We start from the raw sequence: 22,470 nt of genomic DNA, 5'->3' as shown, positions 1-22,470 counted from the left end.
TTGGAACTATTTTATCTGATGTAAGCATATTGGATTTGGGGGGTTTGCTTCGGTGTGTTGTGTTGAATAAAAAAACTGCAAGACAGAATTAAACTAGTGTGCCTCCTATTCCATTTTTTGGTACGGTCTGGTCCCTGAGGGATACTCGAGTGCAGTGGTCATCTGGTAGCAGCAGAGGTGTTCCTGGCTTTCAAGGGTGCAAGCAACCAATGCTTACAGGTGCATGATCATTATAACTCTGGTGAGTGGGGAACACTTTTGGTGTGGTGAAGGTGAATGCCGGATTAAAATATTGAGCACTGGGAGTACCAATTAGGGATGATCGAACGGTTCGGGTCCACCATCGGTTCGGCCCGAACATTGGGTGTTCGAGGTTCGGCCGAATTTAGAACTTTTTGCCCAAAAAGTTCGGAATTCGGCAACCAGAACCGACCAAAATGCAATGCTTCAGGAAATGGGCTTTAAAAGCCCGTGATTGGACCAGAACCATTAGCAAAAGCCAATTGAGGGAGCAGGAGAATGCTAGGAATGTGATTGGAGTGAATAGGGGGTCCCTTGACCAATCATTAGTGAATACGCCCCCCAGTATATAAGATCGCCCCCGCAAAAATTCCTAGCATTCTTGTACGGGACATGGAAGAGAGTGGAATGCTGTTCTGTTCTAATGTGTTACAAAGTGTCATTTAGCTATTTTTAGTGTGAGGACTAGTGTAGTTAGAGTGCTCCTTTACACTTAAGTTAGCTTCAAAAATTTAGTTTCTGTAGGGAAAGTGTTAAGTGTAAAGGGACCGTAGTGTAGTGTAGGGTTAACTGACAGTGACTGCTATGGAAGGGTGACAAAACCCTTCCATAGCAGGGTGACCGCTATAGAGAAATGATCATTTCTCCGAGTTGATCGGGACAGGAATATGGCTTCTCACCAGCCAAGCATTTTTCATGCTGCAGGGGCTGCCACTGCCAGTGCTTTTTTGAGGACATGTTTGATGTCAGACATGACATCTGAACATGTGTATAGGGGGTATATATACACACATATGTCTGTATATATACCCCTAGACATATATAGGTGTGATAGTAGCAGAAATACATGCTTGCGCTAATGAAATCATTTACAGTAATATATTTCTGCTACTATCACACCTATATATGGCTAGGTGTCTATATACATATAATTATGTGTGTATATATATACCACTATACACAAGTTCAGATGTTTTGCCTGCCTCAAAAGAACCCAAATAAATGCCAAAAAAACGCTAGCGTCAAAAAAAAAAAAAAATGTCCAGGTGTGTTTTTGCTGGCATTTTTTGGGGGGTTTTGGAGGCAGGCAAAACATATGAACTTGTGTATAGTGGTGTATATACACACATACATATATTTATATACACACCTAGACATATATAGGTGTGATAGTAGCAGAAATATATGCTTGCACTAATGAAATCATTTACAGTAATATATTTCTGCTACTATCACACCTATATATGGCTAGGTGTCTATATACATATAATTATGTGTGTATATATACCACTATACACAAGTTCAGATGTTTTGCCTGCCTCAAAAGAACCCCAAAAAATGCAAAAAAAAAAAAAAATGCCCAGGTGTGTTTTTGCTGGCATTTTTGGGGTTTTTTTGGAGGCAGGCAAAACATTAGAACTTGTGCACAGTACCACTATACACAAGTTCAGATGTTTTTTCCTGACTGCAAAGAACCCAAAAAAATGCCTGCTTTGAAACCGGCAAGGTGTGAAAACCGAGAAGAGAAGCTAACCCCCTGAGCTGAAAGTGTTCTAATACAAACAATCTTTTTTTTTTATGGTTCTGGACATGCTACAGAGCTGAAACTTCACATATACACTTTTTAGACCCCCCAGATACTAAATCCAAAGTCAAAATCAAAAAATCTCTTTTTTCTTTTTTTCAATAATTGGCTTTTTTATCAAAAATGACAATTTTTAAGAACTTTTATTTGTGTGATTAATAGTTAATGGGGCAGGACCCAGAACCCTAGGGACTTTTTAGGGGCATTTATTGGGTTTTAGGGCTTAAAAATTGTGTTTTTTGATTACCGAATTTTGGGTCCCATTGAGTAAATGTTATGAGGTTTTAATACACAATTTTAGTATCTAACTGTAGGTCTTATCCCTCACAATATTAAGCGCTGGGCGAGTGTTTGGAATTTTCCCTTTTCAACCACTTTTCTTATAATTGTATTTTTTCGTTAAAGTAAAGCAGTGCCGAATCGCAAAAAACGGCCTGGTCATTAAGGCGGTAAAACCTTCCGGAGCTGAAGTGGTTAAGAAGAGGAGATTAAGGGGGGATATGATTAACATGTATAAATACACAAGAAAGGGCAAATAGTGTACTTGGTGTTGAGTTATTCACTTTAAGGTCAACACAAGAGGACAAGGGGGCAGTGGCGTAGCGTGGGTTGTCAGCGCCCGGGGCAAGGTAAGTAATTTGCACCCCCTACTCAAATCTACTAGACCACTACACAGACCACTACACTGACACCTACACTGACACCTACACTGACCTAGCCTAGCTGACCACTACACAGACCTACCTTATTCCTACACTGACCTACCCGATTACTATACTGATACCTACACAGAACTACCTGACCACTACACAAACCTACCTGACGAGTGACGACTACACAAACCAACCTGACAATTACACTGACCACTACACAGACCTACTTGTTTCCTGTGCTAACCTACCTGATCACTATACTGACACCTACACTGACCTACCTAATTACTTTACTGACAATTCACAAACCTACCTGACCACTACACTGGCCTATCAGTTTCCTGCAATAGCCTACCTGATCACTATACTGACACCTACAGAGACCTATCTGACCACTACAGAGACCTACCCGATTCCTACACTAACCTACCTGATTACTATACTGACACCTACCTACCTGACCACTACACTGACACCTACACTGGCCCCCCATCACTGACCTCCTAGACTGAACCCCCCCTACACTGACACATACACCGGCCCCCCTTCACTGACTCTTCTTCCCTGCCCCTTCCTTCACTGACCTCTACACTGACCCCTAGACTGCCCCCCCCTACATTGACACCTAAACTGACCCCCCTACACTGACTGGCCCCTTTAGACTGCACCTCTTAGACACCTACACTGACCCCCCCCCCCCACATTGACACATACACTGACCTCCCTACACTGACCCCCCTACACTGAACCTTTACACTGACCCCTTCACTGACACCTACACTAACCCCCCTTAACTGACACCTACACAGACCCCCCACACACATTGACCCCCCTATATTGACCCGCCTACACTGATTCCTACACTGACCCCCCCTACACTGACCATGTCTACTTCCCTGGGTCCCGGGCCAGCAAAGCGACTCTCACCTGTGTTGTCTCTGTCCAGTCAGTCAGGCCGACCCGATTGCGCGCCAAACTGCCTCCTGGAGTGGAAGCGTGCGGCTGAAGTAGAGAGCAAAGCCGCTGCTTCCTCTCTGCCCCTCCTCCCACAGGTGGCGTTCATTTGATATCACTCAGTTTGTGAGCCGTACCCCTACAAAGGATGTAGCGGCTCTGTTCTCTCACAATGCAGGCTTGAGACAGAGAGATGACTCACACTCACTGACAGCCAGGATATTGCCCTAAGCTTGCGGGTGTCCGTGAGCTCAGGGCGGAAAGCGGGAGACTTGAAATGGCTGGGATGTGCCCCGCCCAATATGCGATGCATACTAGCTCATTATGTCTTTGTCTTTACAGTTTTTTTTTTCTCCTTTATTTAGGGTTTACTTCCTCTTTAAGAGCTGTGAAAATGTGGAATAGACTCCCTCCAGAGGTGGTTCTGGCTAGCTCACTAGATTGCTTTGAAAAAGGCCTGGATTCATTCCTGGGTGGACTTAATATAAGTGGGTACTAATATTTATAAGTAAAGTTGATCTAGAGAATATCAGATTGTCTCAGGGGATCAGGAAGGAATTTTGTTCCCCTGCTATAGCAAATTGGATCATGCTTTGCTGGGGGTTTTTCGCCTTCCTCCAGATCAACTGCGGGTATAGGATTGTGTATATGAGATTGTATGGTTGAGTTTTTATTACCGTTTTGTTTTTTTATTGGTTGAGCCAGATGGACTTGCATCTTCACGGACTTCACCCTGACTAACTATGCAACTATGATGGCAGCAAACATTCAGAGCCATTGCATTGTAAAGGTTGCAGACAAAGATGCAAGTGAATCCTTCAGTTTGGGTGGCCATTCATTTATTTTCCTCATGTCAGCAGATGTGAGTGGGATCTATATGTTTTATGAAAGAAATTAGGCTGCAAGTCTTTGATCGTGCCAAAGAACAGCAGTGAAAAAAGAGCTTAGAAATGTGCAGCCATCACCATCAGAAGCCAATCATAACCCCCACCCCCTACCCATTGTATTTTTAAAGCATAGCATGAGATTTGCTAAATCACACCATAGCAACAAAGTCTGTATTTCTTTTTTAATAATGGGATCTTACATTAAATCAAAGTATTTTTAATCCTCTGACAGAACTTTACAGGATAGTACACTTAATCATATGTTTGTTTGCTTTTTTTATATGACCTAGGATGCCATTTAAAGCAAATGCTGGATTATGGTTCCTCACATAAGAATTGGTCACTGTCAATACAAAAAAATAACATTTGCTTAGGGGGGTCCTCAAACTTTCTAAAGAAAGGTTCAGTTTATGGTCCTTTAAATTCAGGGGGTGGGGGGCTGACTGTTTCCAGTGGGAATAAATGCCAAATGTTTGGTATTAGGGGAGAAATGGTTAGTGTCAGTGGGAGGAATAGTGCCCTATTTCTGTTGTTGGTGGAAAGAATTATGCCACATCCTTGGTGTCAGTGGCAGGAATAATGCCTCAAAGGCCAGATAAAGGCAACCAAATGGCTGCAGGTGGGAGACCAAAGGCTTAGATCAAAGGAAAACCTCTGAGATTACCAAATCAGTCAGTTCAGAAGAATAGGTCAACTTGCCAAAATACCAGGTACTTAGAGCCAAGTTCATTGAGGCTATATATTACAAACTTAGCAGTGTCCATTTTTTTTATATAGCCCAATCTAACAGCTTTTAGAGAATGTACATTTCAAGATATCAGACAGAACAGCTTTAGGAAAAAATATGTTAGGTTTGACATACCAGAAAGAAGCATGTAACCATCAAAGACAGATTTTGGAGGAATCCTTGGTCTACAGTGCTTCACAGCTTCTGCAATTTCCCTGGTAATAAAATACAATTTAAAATATACAGTTTGCAAAAGAAAAACTAAAAGTGAAGACTTGAAATACTGACAAGGTGCACAGCTGCCTACACAAAGCTTTTTTTTTTATTATTTTTTTTCATCCAGGCAACTCTGTACCATTATATATGATCCTTCCTACTGTGGGTTCCTTGTAGTTTATGCCACAGAGAATACATAGAGTTGGAGCGCCAACAGCAAGAAACAGTGTACCAGTGGCCCTAGATAACCACGTGACAAAAAAAGTCTACCTAAAATCAATTTTAGTAGGTTGTCAGGCATATTTGGGGAGGTTAAATTTAAAAAAAGAAATTAAATATTTCATATATTGTTCTACATAGAAATATGAAGCAATGACATCCATTTTTGTTAGGTTACTGAAAGGTTAAATCTCCTTTAAAAGTGCCTGTTCAGGAAATTCTTAAACAGGTTTACCCCAAACATGTTGTGTTGACCTAAGGTAATAAATAAATAGCCTGTTGATTGTCTTTAGATAAAGTCTAGCTGACGCTATACCAAGATAATCTTGTTTGTGTGGGAATCATAAACCTTAGTCAGTATTTTCTGTGCTTAAACCCATTTAAAATAAGATTTACAGATATCTTATATGTAACAGAATATTAACAATGAAAAAAAAAAAAAAAATATTATATATATTATATATATATATACATATACATAGATATGTAGAAAACCGTTATATATTATAATTGTTTCATTCTTAATAACTGATATTGATGACTCATCTCTGTATGTCAAGTGAGGCTTCAGTAAACATTTGTAAATTGTAAGTTGTAGAAAGCATCATAGTTTTTTTTTAACCTTGCCAGGCTCTAGGAAGTCTGAGATGGTAAGCTCTTTGTCAATATAAGGTGCAAAGTTTATTTGAAGATATATAATGCTGCTATATTGCTGTGTGCTGAAGTTAAGAGCAACACAATACTGCCATCTCTGGTGACTACTACTAATTGAAGTCTTAGGTTAAAAAGTAATTTCCAATATATATATATAATGGTGTTACCAAGATTCCTTCCTCATTTAGATACATAATGCATATTAAATGGACATGTAATAGATGAGAGCATGGATACTTTTTATGTTATTTTATGATACTCTTAAATATGGAGATATCATCATTTAATTTTAATATACTGGTCAACCAAGAGGTGTCACCCAATGGCATCACCAGTTAATGAATAAGATGTTCCAACCAATGGGGATCATGCTACTCCCTCTGGGTTTAACTTATGGTAATTTTAATAGTCCTTTGTTCAATACCATATAAATAGGAAAACTCAGATATGAGAGAGACACATGACATTTCCCCAACATATATCACACATACAATACACACGCTACTACAGCCATACATAGACTCCTCTACACAGACTCCATTTTGCTCCGTCATGTATCTGAACCTTTGAGGGATGCCAAACGAAACTCTTCCCTAATTGGCCACCATCTTGGAAAGGCAGCCATCTTAAGGACTCTGGTAACGACCATTCTAAGCTAGCAGCAATTTTAAATGTGGTAAATATCCCTTGCTAATTATTTGATTATTATTCAATATTGTTTATTTACTTCCTTAAATGTTTTACATTTCATGCTAAAGGGTAACAAGAGTACAATCCCAGCCGTATAAACCATATGTAGATTTTTCTCTAAAAAGCTGATTTTTGTTTTTATAACATTTTTTATTAATATCAGATTTAGCGCATATTGGCGTATTAGTCTCATGTTTTGCATAGCCTATTCTCGCTTCATCTGCAGTGGAGTGACTATCAGACTGTGCATTGCGCAGACAAGTGGTGGTCTGATTATATAGAACATACATTTATGGTTTATACTATACCTGGAGAAAACTTAATCTTGATTTATTTTTACTTTCAGTATTGAGCTACAAATCACATTGCATTCATTGTTTGAAGTTTGTATTTTTGTAGTTATTTTTTTTGTGTCATCTCAAGTTTGATCATCTATCGTGATTACATGTCTCGTGAATAAATATTTTATATATTCCATACTGTAGACTGTTTTCTCTAAGATTGGTATATACTTTTAAAAAGAAATGAATCAATAAAAAGAATTTGCTACATATTGATTTGTGGAAATAAGTGGAGATTCTCCTTCCGCACAGATCTTTGCTTATTGACATAAATAGACACTGTTATATTCAGAGCAGTATAAACATTCTGACAAGGTGATGAAAAAGCACCAAACCTTCAATGAAACTGACATTTCTAAATGATCCAGACAGACATGTGAAGGTGCATGCAGCCCTAATAAAAGCTTAGGATCACTTCACAATACTTTAAATTCAATAATTCTGCTGTACTTCAGGCCCGCTTCGGATATATGAGCTGCAGGTCTCAGACTCCAAAGCCAGTATCTTTTTTCTACCCCCTCTCCCCCTGGCTAAACACCCAGCATTCTGTGAATGACCAAGGGGAGAGGGGGCAAAATAATGTACTAGCACTGCAATCTAAGACCAGCAGCTCTCATACCTAGAGCGGTAGAAATGTAAAGCGAGAGCTATATTTTTTCCCATAAGAAAGAAAAACTGGATTTTTGTATTACTGCAAAATCCTTTTCTCTGATGTTCATTGACAGACACAGCGTCAGATCTTCATTTGATGGATGGGCTATGCTGCGCTTCCATAAGACTGTGACGAAAGGACACTAGGCGGAAAAGAGTTAAAAAGTTAACAGGGGGGTGTGTCCTGGACATGGCGGAGTGAAGAAGTGTCTTGAGCGAGCTCCGGCCATCTCCCTCTATTCCAGCGTGAATACTTACCGTTTCCCACATCTGGCCTGAGCTCTGGTCTCCGCAAGAGGTCATGAAAGTCCCTGCGATCCTCTCCGAGGTCGGACCTCCACCTGTTTTTCCACAGGACCCGCTCGGCCTCTGCCCACACTCAAGCGGCTGGCCGGCGTGCTGTCCCATCCTCCTCGGCCGCCATGGAGAATGTGCCACCATCCCCTGCCACCTCGGTTCAGTCGGAGCCGTGGGCGCTATCGGGCACTCCTCTCCCCCCTCCACTCTCCACTCGGACTTCCACAGCCACAATCCGGGGCCGGGATGGACTCAGATCTGTGGGCCCTAATTCAGGCCTTGTCCACTAAGCGGGACATGGAGGCCCTGGTGCTGCGCGTGGAGGAGGCACACAATAGAGACTTTCAGGCTGTCCATTCGGATCTACAGCAACTCTCGGACCAGTTGCGGGAGGGGAGACTTCTCTTTCTGCCCTGGAGGCGCGTGTATCGCAGCTAGAGCAGGGACAGAAGATGCAGGCTCAATATGTGACCCCCCTGCAACTAAAGATGGAAGAGATGGAAGACCGCAGTCGGCGGAATAACCTCCGAATGAGAGGCCTGCCTGAAGCCACTGAACAAGACTCCCTTCAACCCACCCTGTTGTCCATCTGCCACTGCCTAGTGCCATCCATACCTCAGACTGACCTGGAGTTTGACAGGGTGCAAAATGCTTTGGGCCCACGCTCGGCGGATGCGGACAGGCCTCGGGATGTTATATGCAGAATCCATTGCTACACCCACAAGGAGATGATCCTGAGACAGGCTTGGAAAGCAGGGGATATTGACTTTGATGGTGCTAAGGTCAAGATTTTCTCCTATTTGTTGCGTGCTACTTTGCAAAGGAGGGCATTGATGTGCCCACTCTTAGACAAGATCTGCCACGCGGGATACACCTATCGTTGGGGTTCCCTAACGGTCCGAAAGGGTTCATCTACATTCACACTACTTCACCTGGAGGACCTGCCAGCTCTTTTTGCCTTCCTAGACATCGAACAAACCCAGGTCCCGAACTGGCTTCAAACACCTGCCAAATCCACCTCGCCGGTCACCTGGATCGTCCAACCGAGGTAGGGGCCTTCCACCTCACACCCCGAGGACCTGGAGGAGACTGGCACATGAAACGCTGCAGGCGGTAAGAGGATTAAGGTGCCTGCCCTGCCACACTCTTATTATTCACATGATGCTCTGCCACCCTCACCTTGTACCCACCCTGACCTAGTTACACTGCTGAAGAGAGCTCTTTACTTTGCACCCTGTGTCCCTTGCTGCCCTGGCTGCCTTTCCCCACCACAATGCTAAAACCCCAGTGGCCTGCTGATTAAAATGCTCTCACTCTGCAGAGAACTACCTCCTGGACTGACACATGTAGAACCACTGCTCCCCCCAAATATACCCCTTATTTGTACAGGTGGCCCACTCATACTCGCTGGGGGTTGTTAGCGCTCAGCTCCCCTGTCCCGTGCTCTCTCATGAACTGGCCTACCTTCCCGCATCCATGTCCTGTCCTACCTCTGCAAACATTGTTGACAATGGGTCCCCCTGGCCTAGGTCCCCCTGCGGCCTGCCTGGCTCCCCCGTACTCATGCCCTTGACGCCTCGGCGGAAGCAGTTGTCTTTGGATCTCCTTGCTCTGTGGACTGTCTAGCCTCTTGGTAACCATATCCTGTCCTGTCTTGGCGGGGAGTACGGTCTGTGGGGGTGGGTGGATGTGGTCTATTTCCTGGCGGGGGTGGGTTGGGGGGAGATGATTGGTTTCTTTAGAGGGGATTCTCTTCGGGGGTCTGGGGTGGGGTGCCACCCCTTCCCTGGACACTCCACAATGGGGTCATACCGTTGGTTCCTGTGGTGGGCCCTGTTGGGTGGAACATGTTGCCACTATTTGGGGGGCATGTGTACTTCCGTGGGTGGCAATTTGCCGGATTGAATGGTGGGGAGAGCTTGGGATGCAGGACCCTACGTCTTGCCTCTATAAACAAGGATTGCTTTTGCATGCTTTTTTTAGTAGGCCATATCTTCTCTTTCTTTAGGGTCCAATGTAATATTGGGTATATTGTGTCACTTTCTATGTTGGTGGGGGGATTACGGCATCTGCTCATTAATGTACATGTGGAGGTTCTAATATTCTCCATGGAGCGTATACTGGGAGACTTCCTCAGTCTCGCTCCTTGGACATCCTGTGTTCTACGGTTTATTATGTTTACTATCTATATTTCATATTATGGTATGATATCTGCTGAATGTTTACATACTGAGGGAGCTCTGGTACTAGAGCTCTCTTGTATACAAACTTTTATTGAAAGGAAACAGAAGATGGTGGTACAAAGAGAATTGGTACATTAATATGACAAATAATGGTATCACGTAGAGTAAATAGAAATAGAACCATCTTAAGTAATTTCAGGTTGTCTCCATTAAATATGGGAGTTTGATATCAAAATAACAACAAGGATATCAAAAATATAGTTCCTGGATATAGGAACATAGCAGTATAGTTAGAGAGTTTCATAACACTAAGCGTTAGGTCAGATACCCGGAGTCAAATGAAAGGGTTTTAAATAGTTAGTCACCTGTACAGTAGTTAGAAAAAAATATATCTGAGTGTGTGATCCATGGGTCCCATTTATTAATGTGAAATTTCATAGAGTTGTATATAGTATGACATTTTTTTTCCATAATATAGATCGAATTTATTCTTGTTTTAAGTTGTGAAACCGGGAAAGAGTTTGATTTCCAATGAACAGCAATCAGCCATTGAATAGCAACTGAGAAAGTGTGAATTAGTCTTGTGTGAGGTATGGATAAATTAATAATTGGTGAAAAAAGTAAGCAATTCGATGGAGTAAGGGTGATGTTAGTATCTGCGATTTTTGAAGAAAAAATTTCCAATTGGCGCCAGATGAAAGAAATTTTATCGCAATACCAAAATATGTGGGTAAAGGAACCAGGAGAGGAGCAGCGTCTGAAACAATTTGAGGGAGTGGAAGGGAAAATAGCGTGTAATTTAAGAGGTGTTAAATACCATCATGTAAGCAATTTGATCGGTGCTCTCTTGCTGTGCCTGGTTCTACTCCCCACTTAGGCCTACACCCTAGAGGGTTCCTTCCCCTTACTTGGGTGTCTTGTTTTTTGTTGCCCCCCCCCCGCCCTTGTCGGGTGTCTTCCTTTCCTCCTCCCCCTTCCTGTCTTCTGCGCTTACCACTCAGTAGTGCCTGTGCATCTGCCCTTTGCTCATTGCCTAACCTCCCCCCCACCCGTCCCTTCTACATCTTCTTCTGGCCACATTTTCTTCTTGCTTGCACTTCTCTGCTCTTTTTCTGCCGCTATGGATCCCGTGCGGGTGTCCACCTGGAATGCCAGGGGGCTCAATGTGCCCGAAAAGAGACTAATGCTCATGGGTGACCAAAGGCGTTTCCGCTCTGACATCGCCTTTATTCAGGAAACCCACTTTCGCTCTGGGGGCCTGCCCTTCCTCCAAAACAGGTTCTTTCCCACTGCATACCACGCTACCAATGTCGCCTCGAAGTCTAAGGGGGTATCCATCCTGCTCTCGAGTAATATACCTTGGTCCCTACTTGCTCAACAGGCAGACCCACACGGGTGGTTCCTCTTCCTTAAGGGACATATTGGGGGACGGGTGGTCACGCTCGCTAATGTGTATGCGCCTAATTCCCATCAGGAAACATTCCTAAAGAAAACTCTGACGTCCTTGATGGACTTCTCGGAGGGTCGCTTGATTCTGGGGGGCGATTGGAACCTTCCCTTGGACTAGTCAGTTGACAAGTCTTCTGGGGTAATCTCGGTCCCCCAGGGCACCCGGACACAGATAACTAAACTACTCAGGGAACTCCAATTATTGGATATGTGGCGCATTCTCCATGCTGGAGAATGGGACTACACCTACTTCTCCCACCCTCAGTGTTTATTCCCGTATCGATTCCTTTTTGGTCCCCCACCATCTTCTCCCATCAGTGGTTAGTATAGAGATTGGTTCCATCACATGGTCTGACCATGCGCCGGTACTTATGGAGGTGAGCATTGGGGGGGCCTGCCGTGAGTCAGACTGGCATTGGAGACACTGAATGAGAGCTTACTGCAGGACCCTGAGGTGTTGGCAGATGTTTCCCAACAGCTCCAGACCTATTTTCAATTGAACGACGGTCCTGAGAGTGATCCTGGAGTGGTCTGGGAGGACCATAAGGCCTTCATCAGGGGAGTATTGATTGCCCATGGTGCTCGGATAAAGAGGGACAGAGAGAAGCAACTGACCAAACTCCTGAGAGACATAGCTCATCTGTAAGAACAGCACAAACGGCATCTGGATACCTCGGGCTGGGGCTGAGCTGACTGAGCTAGCGACCCAGGTGGCGGAGCTCTTGAAGTACCACGCTAAAGCGGCTCTAAGTCGCTGCAAGCGGTTCTAATATGAGTCCTGCGATAAGTGCGGGAGAGTTCTGGCCAGGGCCCTTAGGGACCAGCAGGCCTCTTCCTGTATCCCTTACGTTACAGGTGTGAGTGACCACAAACAGCATCTGCCCAGGGAAATATCCCAAAGATTCGGGGACTTTAACTCGGCCCTGTACCACTTACCCCAAGACCCATCTCATGCTGAAGCCGTCACTTCGTATCTTGACTCGGTTAGTCTCCCACGATTTTCATCACCGGAGAGGGATGCTATGGAGGAAGCCTTTACCATGGAGGAGCTCTCCATGGCCCTCACATCGGCGAAAATGGATTTTTGTAAGATCTTACCGTAAAATCCTTTTCTCTTAAGCTCATTGACAGACGTAGTCTTCTTGATTCTCAAGAGCTGGGTTATGTTGTCTCCGCAGGAGTAGGACTAGGCAGAAAGACAAAACGTTCTGGCTCCACCTTAGGGGCAGTCCCTGAGGGTATATCCTCCCTCTCTCTGCTACAGGGAATCAGTTCTGTTCTAAAGCAGTAACAGAGAATTTAACCCAACCCAACTCAATGATAGAGGGGCGGGTACTACGTCTGTCAATGAGCTTAAGAGAAAAGGATTTTACGGTAAGATCTTACAAAAATCCATTTTTCTCTATCGCTCATTGACAGACGTAGTCTTCTTGATTCTCAAGAGCTGGGACATCCAGAAGCAGTGCCACAAATGAGGGGTGGGATTGACAAAAATCAAAATCCAATCTAGAAGGCCCAACCGGTGCCAAACTAGAAGTTTTAAAGGCTCATTATAAACAAAGAATGAGACTCAAAAGAAAAATTTCCAACGGAAAAAAACCCTCGAGGCAGACCACTGGTCTCCTCAAATGGCGGCCTGCAAAACCTTGCGGCCAAACACGGCATCAGATGATGCCATTACATCAACTTTATAATGTTTTGTAAAGGTATGCACCGACGACCAGGTAGCCGCCTTGCACACCTGGACCACTGACGCCTGATGGCGAAAGGCCCATGAAGCACTAAGCGCCCGAGTGGAGTGCGCCTTAACAGGGAACGTGGGGCTCCCGACCCTTAATAGAATAAGCCTGTACCACCGTCTGTCTGATCCATTTGGAAATGGTCGCGGCAGATGCAGGCAACCCCTTTTTGGGTCCATCCGGGATCACAAAAAGTGAATCCGTCTTGCGAAACGAGTCTGTCGTTTTTAAGTATACCCTGATCGCCCGGACCACATCCAAGGAGTGTAAAGCAAACTCCCGAGGATGACTGGGCTTAGGACACAGGGAAGGTAATACAATTTCTTCATTCAGATGAAATTCTGAAACCACTTTTGGTAGGAAGGATGGATTCGGACGAAGAACCACCTTATCTCTATGAACCACCAGATATGGGGAACGACAAGATAATGCGGCCAGTTCTGACACCCTGCGTGCAGAAGTAATAGCCACCAAGAAGGCCACCTTCTGGGACAACGTAGGTAGAGGAATCTCCCTAATATCTTCAAAGGGAGGTTTCTGAAGAACCGACAATACTAAATTAAGATCCCAGGGTGGTAACGGCGCGCGCACTGGCGGAGCCAGATGTCGCACCCCCTGGATGAAATTCCGCACCAAGGAATGAGTAGCCAAAGGCTTCTGAAAGAAGATAGCTAATGCTGAGACCTGACCCTTGATAGTACTCAAGGCCAGTTTCTGCTCAACCCCTTGTTGCAGAAAAGCTAATATTCGACTAACCGAATAAGACCGTGGACGGAACCCCAGAGGTTCACACCATGCAATGTAGGACTTCCATGTGCGATGATAAATCTTTCTGGAAGTCGCTTTCCTTGCTTCAACTAGAGTAGGAATAACTGATGCTGACAAACCTTTGTCCTTCAGCACCTGGGTCTCAATAGCCAGGCCGTTAAAGCCAGCGATCGTAAAGCAGGATGGAAGATCGGTCCCTGAGACAGTAGGTCCTCCCTGAGAGGAAGTCTCCACGGGACGTCCGCCACCAGTCTGACCACGTCGGCGTACCAAGCTCGACGAGGCCAGTCCGGAGCTACCAGAATTACTGGAATTCCTTCCTCCTCTATCCTGCAAAGAAGTCTTGGCAGTAACCCGAGAGGAGGGAAGGCATACATTAGCTGGTATTGCCCCCACGGGGCGATCAGTGCGTCTGCGGTCTCTGCTAGAGGATCGCGGGAGCGAGCCACGAATCTCTGTACTTTCCTGTTGAATCGTGATGCCAACAGATCCACATCCAGGGTGCCCCACCGTAGGCACAACTGGTGGAAAACTTCTGGATGGAGGGACCATTCCCCCTGATCCAGAGTCTGACGGCTGAGATAATCTGCCTGCCAATTCTCCACCCCCGGAATGAACACCGCAGAGATAGCTGGAACAAATTGTTCCGCCCAGCGAAGAATGCAAGCCACTTCCTTGGCCGCTCGGACACTCTTGGTGCCCCCCTGGTGATTGACATAAGCCACGGCCGTGGCATTGTCCGACTGGATCCGAACCGGGCTGCCCTGGAGCTGCTCGGTCCAGTGAATCAGACAAAGTCTGATCGCTCTCAGTTCCAATACATTTATCGGCGACCTGGATTCTTCCAGGGACCAAAGTCCCTGGACAGATAACTGACCGAGAATTCCTCCCCATCCGGATAGACTGGCATCCGTGGTCACTATCGTCCAATATATTGGCAGAAATGACTTTCCCTGGCTGAGCATCGGAGACCGAAGCCACCAGACCAGAGACTCTCTGGTCTGTTTGCTCAATCGGATCCGATTGTCCAGGGATTCCGATTCCATCTGAGAAGAATCTCTTGCTGAAGAATTCGGGTATGGGACTGGGCAAATGGGACTGCTTCGAAGGAAGCCACCATCAACCCCAGAACCCTCATGCAAGTTTGAAGAGAAGACCAGCTGTTGGATAGTAACAACTGGACTGCTGATTGAATCTTCCGGAGTTTCCCTACCGGAAGGAAAACTCTTGTCCTGACTGTGTCTAGAATTAGACCCAGATATTCGAGCCTCTGGGTGGGAACCAGAAATGACTTGCTGGTTCACCAGCCACCCGAATTCCTGTAAAGAAATTATAGTAATTTCTATGTTTTGTAGCAGGGTCTGAGGAGACTCTGCATGAAGCAGGAGATCGTCTAGGTAACCTAGAATCGATATGCCTCTTTGGCGCAGTAGTGCCAACATTGGGGCCAACACCTTCGTGAAGACCCGAGGAGCCGTGGCGAGACCGAAAGGTAACGCCACAAACTGATAGTGGTTCTCTTCTACGGAAAAGCGTAGAAACCGCTGATGTCCTGCGAAAATGGGAATGTGAAGATATGCGTCCTTGATGTCTATGGACGCTAGGACATCCCCTGGATGCAGGAAGGCTGCTACTGTGCGAATGGACTCCATTCTGAATTTTCTTATGTTGACAAAAGAATTGAGTGCCCTTAAGTCCAGAATTGGACGCACTTTGCCCTCTTTCCTGGGTATTGTAAATAGGTTTGAATAAAACCCCTGAAAACGTTCTGTCCAAGGAACGTGGACTACCACTCCTTGTTGTAGTAAATCCGTGACTGCTCTCCGCAGATCTTCTAAACGATCCGGGGATAGTCGAATATTGGAAGGGAAGAATCGCGCCGGTGGGAGAGATCGAAACTCGATCTTGTACCCTGACCTTATGACTTCGCAAACCCACTTGTCCGGGATTCTGGAAAGCCATGGATCCGGGAACCGGCGAAGACGTCCCCCCACCCCAGTTATGGGTGGGGGCGCACCTTCAGGCTTTGGACGATTTATCTTCAGGTCTGGAGGGGGGCGGGCTTTTGCTTGCCCGACCAACGTCCCCTGAAGCCTCCTGAAGGAGCTTTGGAGGACTTAATTTTTTCACCCGCGGGACGAAAAAACCTCTTGTGAGCAGAAAAAGAAGGCCCTCGTTTTTGACGAGTTCCTTTACCTTTAACATTTTGCGGTAAAAAGGTGCTCTTTCCACCCGTGAGATCCTTAATGATCTCATCCAAGTTGGCTCCAAATAGACGCTCTCCTAAAAAGGGGATATTAGCCAATGCTTTTTTGGAACCTTGGTCGGCTAACCAACCTTTTAGCCACAGTGTACGCCTGAGAACCACCGCTGAGACTGATGCTCGCGCCAATAATGGAGTGGCGTCTAACGCCGCATCACACACAAACTGTAACCCCTGTATCATTTGTTCCAACAAATCTGATACCGCCTGAGGGACCTCTTCTAAGTCCCGGCGTAACCACTTGGTCCATTCAGTTACAGCCTGCGAAACCAGACCAATAGCATTATTGGTCTGAAAGCTGATCCAATCAAGGTAAACATGGTGCGAGACATAGCTTCTATCTTGCGATCCACTGGATCTTTAAAAGACGGAGCGTCTTCTAGAGGAATAACCGTGGCTTTATTCAATCTAGCAATTGGTGAATCCACCACAGGTGGTTCTGTCCATTTCTTAATGAGGGTTTCCTCAAACGGATAACGCCTGTTAATGCGTTTAGAAATAGTAGAAGTGCGTTTTGGCAGACTCCATTCTTCTTTGATTGGATTGCCAAAACATTTGGGCAATGGAAAAACCTTCGCCACTTTGATGCGTTTTTTAGTCCCAAAAGGGATTTCAGTTTCAGCTATTTCCGACGGAATACCCTGTAACCTTAAGGTTTCTTGAACAGATACAATGAGTGCGTTTACCAACGCTTCCTCCTTGGCTATGGCTGATGCCGAAACATCCTCCTCACTGTCTGAAGAGACAGTACACGAGACACCAATCCCAGATGAAGTACCTGCAACTGCAGAAATAGGCTCAGAGTCTGAATCCGAGGTTTCAGATAATAAGGGGTTAGGCGGGGGTCGCTTTCTTGCGCCCTGTCCCTGACAAGCCACTTCCACCCGGGACACAAAAGTTTCCATAATAGCTGACAATGATTCAATCGTCAGTGGGGTGCTGGAGGATCCTGCAGACCCCTCGAGGGGATCCGGAGGAGATACATGAGTGGCAGGGTCCATGTTACTTCAGGACACCTTTGCCAGAAAAAACAAAAAAACTTTTTTTTTTTTTTTTTTTTATGTGTCTCCCCCTAGCGCAATAGCGCCCCTCAGAGTACCTGCTTCTCGATCCCCACAGAGAGAGAGAGGGACCCCCAAGGCTCACCAACCGATGCAGTGAAGTTTCCAACCAACTGCAGTCAGCGTCTGTCTTTTACAGACTGGAAGGAGCTGTTGCTTTTTCCCGGGTAGAAGGACGTGGCTCCGCCCCCTGTGTACGCCTTCCGGCGTTCCCAGCTCTCCACGAGGTAGCTGGGCTCATGAAACATGGCCGCCCCCATACAAGAGACATTAGACTCCAAAACCATGGCGGCCGGCGTGACCTGAGGACATACATGCACCTGGTCTACGGCAAAATGGCGGCGGACCGCCGAAATCGTTTTTCCCAGCACATCCACCTGCATCTCTGCTAAGTGGCGATTTATTGATCTACAGGAGATACACTACAAATAAGGTAGGATTATACCTCCTATGTCTGCTGTAATGCTACAGTCTGCTGGGTAGAGTGTTAGCTCTCAAACCAAGTCCACTTCCCACAAACACATACTGTATTTACAAGGGGGACTTTTAGTGTCAGATATATACTGACCATGTATGGAGGGGCCCATAATTCATACTGCCTCATAACGAGGAAAGAAAAAAGGGAACGTTTACTCACCATACCGAACCGTCAGGCACCCTCTCTTCACAATACCCTCTCCACCGGGGTGGGGGGTTGTGGACCACTCCGGACGCCTCGACTCTCTGGTTCCTGGCGTCCAAGCGAGACTTAACTCGCAAGGTCAGTCCCTCCACTGGGAATCCGTCGCGGCCGAACCAGCGCGGAGCTCTGGTCTGCACGCGCTCGTAGGCAGAAACCGGGGTGACCACTGGATCTCAACACCCAGCCCGGCCCCGCATACTTACTTGAATGTGTCGCGGCCGACCAAGCGCAATGCAATGGTCTGCGCGCGCTCGTAGGCCGGCTGGGGTGACCACTAGTGTCGCCCAGTCCGGCGTATTTGCTTGAAGATCTCACAGGAAAAAAATACTGGAGAAAAACTGCCTAAAAAAAAATCTTTTTTTTTTTTTTTTTTTTAAAGAAAAAAATCTTGCCAGGACCAAAAAGATCCCAGCAAGGAACTTAGGTCCTTACTCCTGACTAGACAGAAAAAAACTGATTCCCTGTAGCAGAGAGAGGGAGGATATACCCTCAGGGACTGCCCCTAAGGTGGAGCCAGAACGTTTTGTCTTTCTGCCTAGTCCTACTCCTGCGGAGACAACATAACCCAGCTCTTGAGAATCAAGAAGACTACGTCTGTCAATGAGCGATAGAGAAAAAGGGGTAAAGCCCCTGGCCCCAACGGTCTGACGATACTGTACTACCAACAGTTGCAGCCACACCTACTCCCTCATATTCTTAAAGTGTTCAATGCGATTGGACATTCCTCCACCTTCCACGCTGACTCTCTGCTGGCCCACATTTCGGTCATTCCTAAGGAAGGGAAGGACCCCGCGGCGTGCGGGAGTTACAGACCGATCTCCTTATTGAATGCTGATCTTAAGCTCTTCACCAAAATGGTGGCATCCCGGATGCAACCTCTCCTCCCAGATCCGGTCCACCTGGATCAGGTGGGGTTCATCTCCACCAGAGAGGCCAAGGATAACACCATCAAGCCCTGAGCCTGATCCACCTGCACACCGACTGTCTTCTTGAGCACGGATGTTGAGAAGGCCTTTGATCAGGTGTGCTGGACATTTATGTTTGAGGTGTTGAAACTTTTTGGTGTTGGCCCTCGCATGTTAGCCTGGATTTCCAGTATCTACTCCTGCCCCTGAGCGATGGTTAAGGTGAATGGGGTGTTTTCTAAACCTTTCAGGATTTACAATGGCACCAGACAGGGTTGCCCCCTCTCGCCCCTCCTTTTTGTCCTCTCCTTGGAGCCCTTTCTGTCCAAGGTATGCCTGAACACTATCTCCGGGGTGCCGGTGGGCCCCACCTCCTCCATACGCCGATGATCATCTTTTTTCCTTGACCGACCCCCTGATCTCTCTCCCTAACCTACTCCGCGAATTCAAGCTCTATGGGACGGTCTCACACCTTAAAATAAACTACCATAAATCGGAGGTGATTGGGATTTCCTTACCAGTCCAGCTTCAGGACTCCTTTGCCACAGTTTCTCCTTTAAGTGGAATTTGACGGCCCTGAAATACCTGGGGACACTACTGCCACCTAACCCGGCTGACATTTTCCGATTAAACCCCCCCCCCCCCCCTCCTGTCCATCACACGTGCCCTGCTAGACAACTGGTCAACAATATTCAATATTTTATAAAGTGCACACTGTATGATCAGATGTAAAAAAGTGCTAAGTGCTTAAAAATATCTGAGCAATAACAAATAAATATATATAATAGTGCACAATAAACAAATAGGTGGTTAGAAATAGTCCAAATAAATATTCAGTGCTTGAAGAGAGTCCTTAAAGTGATCCAATTAAGGTGCCAAGGTGCCAAATAATTAAGGTGCTTGCAGAGTGATATGGTGCCCCTCAAGGTTCCCCACTCACCAGATTGCAGATAACCATAGACCTTCAAAATTATTGCACATTGCCAGGGATCTTTACAGGACCAGAACTTCTCCTATGTAGCCTTGGAACTTTTTGGGTCAGCTTCCGCTTCCACCGTTAAACAAAAGAATGGCCATTGTTTAACGGTGGAAGCGGAAGCTGACCCAAAAAGTTCCAAGGCTACATAGGAGAAGTTCTGGTCCTGTAAAGATCCCGGGCAATGTGCAATAATTTTGAAGGTCTATGGTTATCTGCAATCTGGTGAGTGGGGAACCTTGAGGGGCACCATATCACTCTGCAAGCACCTTAATTATTTGGCACCTTGGCACCTTAATTGGATCACTTTAAGGACTCTTTTCAAGCACTGAATATTTATTTGGACTATTTCTAACCACCTATTTGTTTATTGTGCACTATTATATATATTTATTTGTTATTGCTCAGATATTTTTAAGCACTTAGCACTTTTTTACATCTGATCATACAGTGTGCACTTTATAAAATATTGAATATTGTATTTATATCACAGCACTTAACACTTTGAGTTAGCGCTGCATAAATTCGTTTTCATCATATTTTCCTAAGACTTTCTTAGTGTCTGCAGCAGCTGCCCATTATTGCATTCATTTTTATTTAAATTTTCACGTTGTGTAGCGCGGGTTTAATTTTTGTTTTTCACAACTGGTCAACAAGCCTGCACTCATGGTTTGGGCGCTGCAGTATCCTCAAAATGTCTATTTTGCCGAAGTGTCTATACCCGTTTCAGACCCTGCTGCTTTCTTTAAACAGGTGAACGCCATTTTTACCAGGTTTATTTGGGCTGGCTGCCATCCCAGGCTTAGTGGGAAGATACTCACGATGCCCAAGGCATATGGAGGAGTGGCAGCCCCTGATGTTAAAAGGTACTAACTGGCAGCCCACCTGAATAGACTTGGTGGCTTGGTGCAGACATTCTCGCCTGAAATTATGGACAACTCTTGAAATGTCCTTCTGCTCGATACACCTTCCCGGGAGCTCCGTTGAGTATTGGCTCCGTACCGGCGATAGTTTAACATCACACCTTGGTGGGCCCGACCCTTAGGGTTTGTTCCGCAGCTCTCATTTTGGACAAATCACGGACCGTGTCCTCGCCCATATTTCCGATTTTGGGGAATCAGGCCTTTCCGATGGGCTGTGATGGAGGCAGATTTCGGGCCCTGTTGGAGTCGGGCGTTTCCGGGTGTCACATTTTGGCTCAGGTGTGACTTGGCCCTCTCTTATGCAGCTGACAGCAGTAGACGGCCCTTTTGTACTCACCCGTTGGCAGGCACTCCAGATGCTTCACTTTTTTCGTGACCTGGGACCTCGTTCGTCCTTTGAGAAACAACTGACACCCCTTAAAACCCTTCTCTCGGGAGACACCCCTCTACCACATGCATTATCTCAGATATACGCCCTGCTTTCGGAGCCCTGGGGGGACTTTGTTCTTCCCGGTATCTTTAAGTGGGAAAAAGAACTGCAGAGGACCTTCACGGCAACCCAACATCGGAACATTATTTGTTTCTCTATGAAGTCCTTGATCTGTACTCGCCTCCAGGAGGTTAATTACAAGGTGCTGACGCACTGGTACTACACTCTGATGAGAATAGCCGGCTTCTTTCCAGAGGCGTCTGACAGATGTTGGCGATGTCAGAGTGACCGTGGGTCCATGCTTCATATGTTCTGGAGTTGTCCAATACTGAGCGACTTCTGGAAAGAAGTGAGGAGGATTTCCCAACAGACTATGTTCTCCAGAATGATCCAGCCCTCTTCCTTTTACACTGTTCCTCTGTTCCGCCAGACTGCTTTAAAAAAATCGGTTTTACGCCACCTATTCAATGCAGCTAAGGTGTGCCTAGGCGTGTGCTGGAAGTCCACCACCCCTCCGTCAATACAGCTTTGGCTATCCAGAGTTAAGCAAATTAATGATTTTGAGGACCTGGTGCTGACCTCGCAGGGCAGGAGGGAACATGGCGCAGTTGGAATATGTTTGCTTTGTCGGACGAGGGCATAGGACTCCAGGGTATCACCTGATCTGCCAGGAATGCAGAAATGACGCACCACACAGGATCCATCAGGTTTCGCTCTGCTCATTTCCTTTCTTCCCCCATTTCCCGCTGGGCAATATAGCAGACAGGATGTTGGTATTGCTTATTGCCCTGCGCTGACTCCCCACCTCTTCACCTTTCTATCTATTCCCGATGTAACCCCATTCTTCCCAGCCCCACCCCTCCCCCTCCCGTTTGTTTTCCTTCTTCTCCCCCCTCTGGCACTCTTACCCCTCCCGATCACCATCTCCCTTCTTTTATCCCACGTCCCCCCATGTGTTGTAAGCCCCTTTTCTCTAG

General features: G+C 46.0%; 1 protein-coding gene across 1 annotated transcript in view; it reads right to left on the bottom strand.

Moving 5' to 3' along the window:
• The window catches only part of MTR (5-methyltetrahydrofolate-homocysteine methyltransferase), a 1,642,758-nt gene that overhangs the window by 1,064,785 nt on the left and 555,503 nt on the right, over positions 1 to 22,470 (bottom strand). The window contains exon 12 of the mRNA XM_082249226.1: positions 5,182 to 5,261. Coding sequence (XP_082105352.1) covers positions 5,182 to 5,261 — 80 coding nt within the window. The remainder of the gene's footprint in view (positions 1 to 5,181; positions 5,262 to 22,470) is intronic.

The sequence above is a fragment of the Pelophylax lessonae genome (genome assembly GCF_965119305.1).
Source record: "Pelophylax lessonae genome assembly, chromosome: 3".
Taxonomy (NCBI): Eukaryota; Metazoa; Chordata; class Amphibia; order Anura; family Ranidae; genus Pelophylax; species Pelophylax lessonae.
The sequence above is the reverse complement of the archived record's forward strand: the minus strand, read 5'-3'. Positions and strand labels throughout refer to the sequence as shown.